Raw genomic sequence first — 7,916 nt, forward strand, 5'->3', positions numbered from 1 at the left:
AGGCTGAAGGCTTTGGTCAAAAGGAGTGGGTGCCCAGGACAAGGGGGTGACAGTCAACTCAATATCTTCCTGTGCATGGGCCAGATCTGACCTCTGACCCATGGGAGGGACACTGGTTGTCGACAGCAGGGAACATATCAAGGAGGCAGTAAGGACTTGTGTTGCTAACCCTAAGATGGAGCTCTCTGAAGTCCCCGAAGCCAGGGCTCAGAGGGGGCAGATTTTGGCTTGTCCTAGGGGAGAGCTTCCCAATGGCTGAAGTCATAAATGCCATGGAAGGTGAGAGCTCCTTGTATTGGGTACATGCGGGAAGAAGGCAGAAATCCTCCAATCAGGGCCAGAGCAAAAGCAGGTCCTGAATGCTGATGTCACAAATTCATGTTGCGTACACCCAGGAAGGTCACCTATCTCTCTGGACTCCAACTTCTCGAGCTACAACGTGAGGATAAGTAGGAAAATAATACCATCCCTGTAGGGTTGTTATGAAACCAGATATTATATTAAATGAACACCAGAGGCAGTGTGTTGACACCCAGGGGCTTAGGGGGCAGTGACTGCCACCACTAGGCTCAAATCTTGACTCTGCTCTTTCCTCATGTGACTTTGGGCAAGTCACTTAACCTGATTTTCTCAATTGTAAAATGGGAACCATGTAAGGATTTTTATTAAGACTCTTAGATTGGGGGGGCGGGGTGCCTGGGTGGCTCAGTCGTTAAGCATCTGCCTTCGGCTCAGGTCATGATCCCAGGGTCCTGGGATCAAGCCCCACACTGGGTGGGGGGCGGGGGTCCTTGCTCATCAGGGAGCGGGGGTCCTTGCTCATCAGGGAGCCTGCTTCTCCCTCTCCATCTGCCTTCCGCTCTCCCTGCTTGTGTGCTCGCTCTCTCTCTCTCTCTCTCTCTGTCAAATAAATAAATAAAATCTTTAAAAAAAAAAAAAAAAAGACCCTTGGATTGGGGCACCTGAGTGGCTCAGTTAGTTGAGCATCCAGCTCTTGATTTCGGCTCAGATCATGATCTCGGGGTCATGAAACGAAGCCCGACATCAGCCTGTGCACTTAGCAAGGAGTCAGCTGAAGATTCTCTCTCCATCTCCTTCCGCCCTTCCACTCTGCTCCCCCAGCTCACTCATGCACTGTTTCTCAAATAAATCTTTAAAAAAAAAATTCTTGGATTGTTATGAAGATTCAGCAAACTAATTCATACAAAACTCTTATAACAATGCCAAGCCCATAGAAATGTTCAATAAATGTTGGCTATTGATATTATTACAATTATTATTACTAAGTATTCCAAGGAATCCTCCGTATAACTCGATAAGGTAAATAACATCATCCCTACTTCAGAGACTGGAAAACTAAGGCTCAGAAACTTCAACAAGTTTAACAAGTGACAAAATCACCTACCTGCTCCAACTATTTCACCATTCTTAATCCATTTATAACCTCATAAACTCATTTATAACCTTGTAACCACCCAGCGTTGTTTCTATTTTACAGGAGGCCATGAGGGACAAGATTAAGTGGCCTGACCAGTGTTCTGGAGATCTGTGGTCTTGGCGAGAGAAGCAGCAATCTGGTTCCAGCGATCAAGGGTTTCTTTGGTTAGGTGGGGAGAAGCACACCCAAGAGACATCTTACCACCAACAACAGCTCTGGCTCCAGTCCAGGGGCAAGGGTGGGCCTGAAGTAAAACTTGAAAGTTCTTTTCTTGCCAGGGATCAAAGTTCAGAGCTCTGGGCACTCCCCCCAGAAAAGGAGGTGTTGAGGGAGATGGGATTATCATGGCTTCCCAGAGAGCTGCCCAAACCTCCTGTTCCCCACCTCCCCAGTTGGAAATCACCCTGGCAGTGTCCAGGAACAAGTAGGCTCTGCCTCTACCTCCCTGATTTTGGCCAAGTCACTGCCCTTCTCAGAGTCCTGATTCCCTATGGGCTGATGAGGTGTGCACATTCATGTTACAGAACACAGACCCAGCGAGGGGCTGTGACCTCCCTAAGTCACAGCTAAGAGGATCTGGGAATCAAATCTGAGTGGGGCTGATACCAGTCAGCTCCTTCCTTTCCCACTATTCAACGATCTTCTGAATGTAAGTTCTAGAGCTTTCTGCAAAGAGGAAGTTAATGTTATCATTACTACTATCGTAATATCTACCCTCCTAAGATGTTTGTGGACAGTCTGGAGGAGGCATAAATTTCCATATACATAATCTCTCCAAGCCGTTTGTCAATTTTCAAGGAGGTAAGGATGGTGGTTGGAATTTGGGCCTAGGGATCAGATGGTTCAATCTGTGTTTCCTCATTTACTACCTTTGTTGGCTTCAAGAGTAATTTCTGAAAATCTCAGTTTTCTCCTCTGTAAGGTGGGATAATTAACACTCCTCACGGGGATGTCAGGAGGTTTAAATGAGATTATGCACGTTATGTTATGTTATGCACATGCCTAGAACATAGTAAATTCTAAAGAATGGAAACTGTTATTACTACTATTACTGTATCCCACCAGCACTTACCACATGGGTGAGCATTTAGTAGATCCTTAATACATGTATTTAGAATAAAATAAAGGTGCCTGGGTGGCTCAGTCCATTAAGCCTCTGGCTCTTGACTTCCGCTCAGGTCACGATCTCAGGATGGTGAGATGAAGCCCCGTGTTAGGCTCCACATTGGGCATGGAGCCTGACTCCTGATGAATGTTGGGACAAGCAGTAACTCATCAAGCCGACCAGAAGGGAAAAGAGCGCAAGCAGAGGACAGCTGCCACTTATGGAGGGAAGTCCAGAGGCTAACAGGGTCGAAGGTGTAGCTAAGAAGGTTGGCAAGGATCTTGAAAGCCAAGCCAAGGAGCTTGGACTTGGTTCTGAGGGCACTGGAGAGTCACAGGTTTCTGAGCAGGGAAGGAGTAAGGTCGATGTGTGGGCTAGGAAGAGGTAGCCTGTCGGCCACAGCATACAAAATGAGCTAGAGATTCTAAAAGGATAAAGACCAGTGAAGAGGCACAATAATAAACAGCCATAAGCCAAGGAACATTGACTTTTGGACCACAAGTGCCACCCATGGTGAGGATGTTGGCACACAACGTACCCAGACCACGTGGGGCAACATGAACAAGGATGGGGAGTGAGCCCTGCCACTACCCTTGCTGGAAGCTCTTGAATACAACACGCTGCAGGTACCATGGCCTCATTTATTCCTTCATTTAGCAAACCTTCACCGTGCACCTCCTACATATCACTCTCTTGATGCCGGGGATTCAGCAATGAACAGGACAGACAAGGTCCCTGCTCTCACTGAGCTCACATTCTGATGGGCGATGGATGTCCAATAAATGAATAAATAAATGTGGATGTCAGCAGCACATAAGCAAAAGAAATGGTAATTGCTACAACCCAGCTGAACTGGAAAAATGGGTTCCCAATACCCACCTAAGGAAGGAAAGCCCAGATTCAAACTAGACACTGTACAGCTTCAAGCCCAGTCTTCTAGCTCCTGGCAGCTGCCTCTTTGAAAGTTTGTATGTAAACCACACCCTCCAGTTATTGGTATCCTCCCTTGAACCACAAGGTGCCTTCGTTGTTGTTTTTTAAATTCTAGTTAGTTGATATATAGTTCAATATTGGTTTCATGAGTACAGTTCAGCGATTCATCATTTACATGTAATGCCCAGTGCTCATTATAATGAGCATGCCCTCCTTAATACCCATCTCTCTCCATCAACCCTCAGTTTGTTCTCTCTCGTGATTTGCTTCCCACAAGGCCCCTTCATTCATTACTGATTCCACCATAGGCTCGTTCTAGATGCTGTGGATGCAACAATGATCTGGACAGGCACAATTTACAGACTGGCAGGGAAGACTGATGCCAAGCAAATCCATGTAGTTACAATCCAGTCACAACTGCTATGAGAGCAGGTGTTATGAACTAGTCTGGGAGGAATTCTAAACCTGGTTGGCCAGAGGAAGTGACAGTTAACTGGAGACCTAAAGTCTCAAGAATTTAGCAGGCCAAGAGTAAGGGAAGAGATTCTCAGGTCAAGGGAACATGTTGAAAGGCTTGGAGAGGGGCACCTGGGTAGCTCAGTAGCTTAAGTGTCTGCCTTCGGCTGGGGTCATAATCCCAGGGTCTTGGGACAGAGTCCCACATCAGCAGGGAGTCCACTTCTCCCTCTGCCTGTCTACCACTATGGTCTCTCTCTCTGAAATAAAATCTTTAAAAAACAAAACCAAAAAAAGGCTTGGAGAAGCAAAGTAGTGTTGCACATTTGAGGAACTGAGAGGCCAGTGTGGTTGAAACTCAGAGATGCAGGAAGAACAGGGTGTGGCACAAGACAAGGCTGCTGAGGTTCACGGGGGGGCAAACCAGCAGGGCCTTCCCAGACATGTTAAAGGCAAGTTAAGGATTCTGGGCACAGCTTGGGCTCCAATGCCTACTCAGGCCACCTTTCACTTGCTCTTCTACATGAAGCCCTCTGGGCCCAGAGTGGCTCTGCTCCCATAAGTTTCCCTCCAGTCAAGAAGTTTCACAAGTGTCTCATCATCATTTCCCCAGAAATTCAGCTGCTGGAACCAAATCCTGGTTGTCCCAGGAAGTATCTAGCAAGGTTTCAGAAGCCATCAGGTACCCCATGTTATGCTGGAATATTTATTAAGTGGATAAGTGGGTGTTATGATACCATTTCACAGATAAGGAAACCGAGGCAGAGAAAGTACACAACTTGGGCACCTGGCTGGCTCAGTTGGTTAAACAACTGCCTTCGGCTCAGGTCATGATCCCGGAGTCCCAGGATCGAATCGTGCACTGGGCTCCCAGCTCCACAGGGAGTTTGCTTCTCCCTCTGACCTCCCCGCCTCTCATGCTTTCTCTCTAATGAATAAACAAAATCTTAAAAAAAAAAAAAAAGTGTAAGGTTTTGATTGAGAGCGAGAGCGAGCATGCATGAGCAAGGGTAAGGGGCAGAGGGAGAGGGATAAGCAGATTCCTTGCTGAGCGGAGAGCCCATCCCAGGGTCCTGGGGTCATGAACCGAGCTGAAGGCAGACCTTTAACCAACTGAGCCGCCCAGGTGCCCCTCTACCCTTTTTTTACATCTGTTTTCTTCCCAATATGTGGAATTTGGTAAGCTACACGGTTCTGGCTGTTAGAATTCTATGATTCTAAGATTCTATGACTTGTGAGAGTGGATGCTGGTTCAAGGAAATGTAGACATTACAATGTTCTAGAACTTCAAGATTCTAAACCTTGGCACTTCAATAAACCAGGTTTCCCTGGTCTGTGGTAATTACTGCAAGCCTGGAGATGCAGGCACTTACCCTATAAGCCCCTCTGTGGCATCTCCCTGGTCCCACCCTTACACATCAGCTGCAGGATGGAATCTGGGCAACCCCGCCCCCCCATGGCCAGGCTATTGAGTCTGGAGACCTTGGTGGGTGGGAACCAATGGGATAGTCAGGGTGCCCTGTGCCACAGGGCAATGGGCTGGGGCAAAGGCGGGAATCGGGAGAAGGCGGGGAGTTCCAGGTCCCGCCCCAGAGCAGACTTCCTGGTCTGCACACATCCTGGGTGAGTGAGAGCAGCAGAGGACCCCAGAGCCATGGGGTGCACTCGCGACGCCATCCTGGACGCACTGGAGAACCTGACTGCAGATGAGTTCAAGAAGTTCAAGCTGAAGCTACTTTCAGTGCCCCTTCGCGACGGCTATGGGCGCATCCCACGGGGGACACTGATGTCCATGGACGCCATAGACCTCACAGACAAGCTCGTCTCTTCCTATCTGGAAGAGTACAGCGCAGAGCTCACCGTGATCGTGCTGCGTGACATTGGCATGCAGGAGACAGCAGAGCACCTGCAGATCAAGTGCAGAGGTGAGCACGCCCCCTACACACTCTGCAGGGGCCACCTCCTATACCCCCTCACTGCAGCACACCCCCCCCCAACACTTGCCCCTCGGGCTCTTTCACTTCCTGTTCCTCCTACCCTCTTAAAATTACAAAAGCTTCTCCTGCTGGGAAGGGAGGTTTCCTGTGCTTGGCCCTGAACTTGACTTCCAGACCAAGGGGCCCCTAACCCCAGAGAGACCAAAGATATGGTAAGACTGGAAGGGGACCATTTGACTAATTTCCTTATAGGCCCCGCTCCAGGGCCTGCTGGGATCCAGGATCACCAGACTGGAACCAAGCCAGGTGAGGCCTCCACTCCCAACCTCTCAGCCACACCCCATCACACCCCATCAGCCTGAAACAAAGCAGCTGTGTCCCACAGCCAGGAACAAGGATTGTGCCCACCCTTCCCACCCTTCCCACCCACCTACACACTCCTTGGGCCACACCCGTTGGGGGCGGGGTGGCGGCTGGTAAGAAGGAAAGAGAAACGAAGTTCTACTCATCCCACTATCTGTAGTGTGGGTGGGCTGCCCACCTTGAGCCCCACCCCTTAAGAGTTAGAGCAATTTCTGAAGCAAGCCCGTACCCACCCTGGGGAACTGGTTCAGTGGCTCTCGTTCTGCCCACAGCACCGCACTTTGTGGACCAGCACCGGGCTGCCCTCATCACACGCGTCACTGACGTGGAAGGGGTGCTGGACGCCCTGTACGGGAAGGTCCTGTCAGACGGGCAGTATGAGGCCGTGCGGGCGGAGTCCACCAACACAATGAAGATGAGGAAGCTCTTCAGCTTTGCTCCAGCCTGGGACAAGACCTGCAAAGATCTGCTCCTTCAGGCCCTGAGAAACACCCACCCCTACTTGGTGGCAGACTTGGAAAAAAGCTGAGGTGTCTCCCGCAGCAGCAGCCCCACACAGAATCTGGGGCAGTTCCAGTCCACTCACCCAAATCTGACGTTTTTATATACAATATATGAAAAGCCAGCTTGTACTTTTGTGTTTTTGCTACTTCAAGCCTGGAAGCACAGGCAGAGCTAAGCTACAGAGATAAACAGCGCAGAGGCCGAGCAAAGCTCTACTTTCACTGCCTGTTCCCAGGGCAGCAGGTTCCCCACTTTACCCTCATGGTCACCCCGGGCTGGCCCCTCTCATTTACCATCTGGCAGCTCCTCCAGTGCCACCCATAGTTAGCCCTGGGGCCAAGGTCTAAAACATATGTGCAAACATATGTGCAAAGGGTCTGGAACTAACAGGCCAGCTTTGTCAGGTATTTGACAACAGAGGGGTCTGCGTGGCTTCGCTTTCACTGTTTCCTTAGGGAAAAAAAAATTGTAAAATTAGACCACTTTTCAGAGGGAGTGACAGAGTATCCTCTAAATAAAAAAGAGGACAAGAAATCAAGTATCCTCCTAGGGTTTCTTCTGGCCCCAGCACAGCCTTGGGCAAGGCTCACCACTCCCTCTGCGCCCTGCCACTCACCTGGATGAAGGGGTTATAGGTTATACTTTGCCCACAAAGCAAACCATTCTAGGAGTCATTTATTCTCTTGGTTGAATTTTTGCCTCGAGGGATATAGATTTTTCTCCAGAACAGCACTTAAGGAGCCTTTGCAAAGGCTGCTGGGGAGCCAGGATCCTAGGATTATATCCTCCATACCCTTTGCATCCAAAAGTCTTTCTGGCTTTGAAGCAAGATAGGGTTTGGTAGACAAAGCAACGGGTAGGCACACCAGCCCAGTGTCCTAGTCTTAGGGGGTCAGATCATCAGACACACAGGATTCAGGTATGCGGGTAAATGAGTGGTTCTGTGCTACTCACAATGACACCCCAGTTCACAATGAACAAAGCTGTGTGGACTCCCTCACCCAGAGGACACAAAAACTAGAAATGTGGTTTTAAGCTTCCCATACACTCCCTTAGGGGTGTACGCACAATATTGTGACAGTCTGTAAAAAATTTCCCTATCCTCAACTATTGGATCACCTGAGCAACAGGGAAAAACAGGTATTTTGCTACAAGAGAAAGCATCAAGGTAAGACAAGGT

The 7,916-nt window shown here is 49.2% G+C and overlaps 1 protein-coding gene across 2 annotated transcripts; it reads left to right on the forward strand.

Moving 5' to 3' along the window:
- Window positions 1-5,523: 5,523 nt before the first annotated feature.
- LOC308359699 (apoptosis-associated speck-like protein containing a CARD) lies at window positions 5,524-7,248 on the forward strand. 2 transcript variants are annotated; one of them, XM_080830938.1, is made up of 3 exons: window positions 5,524-5,857; window positions 6,122-6,175; window positions 6,505-7,248. In XM_080830938.1, the coding sequence occupies exons 1-3, from the start codon at window positions 5,587-5,589 to the stop codon at window positions 6,759-6,761; spliced, it is 582 nt and encodes a 193-aa protein (XP_080687064.1). In that variant the 5' UTR covers window positions 5,524-5,586; the 3' UTR covers window positions 6,762-7,248. The 2 variants fall into 2 exon arrangements, with proteins under 2 accessions (XP_080687064.1, XP_080687065.1); XM_080830939.1 differs by lacking the exon at window positions 6,122-6,175 and having other exon boundaries at window positions 5,545-5,857.
- Window positions 7,249-7,916: the final 668 nt, after the last annotated feature.

The sequence above is a fragment of the Martes martes genome, assembly GCF_963455335.1.
Source record: "Martes martes genome assembly, chromosome: 18".
Taxonomy (NCBI): Eukaryota; Metazoa; Chordata; class Mammalia; order Carnivora; family Mustelidae; genus Martes; species Martes martes.

Excerpts from the sequence above, each read along its gene's own strand:
- LOC308359699 (XM_080830938.1), top strand. The coding sequence starts at position 5,587 with ATGGGGTGCACTCGCGACGCCATCCTGGACGCACTGGAGAACCTGACT. Across the intron at positions 5,858-6,121 it reads CCTGCAGATCAAGTGCAGAG|GCCCCGCTCCAGGGCCTGCT; the intron begins GTGAGCACGCCC and ends ATTTCCTTATAG. Across the intron at positions 6,176-6,504 it reads CCAGACTGGAACCAAGCCAG|CACCGCACTTTGTGGACCAG; the intron begins GTGAGGCCTCCA and ends TTCTGCCCACAG.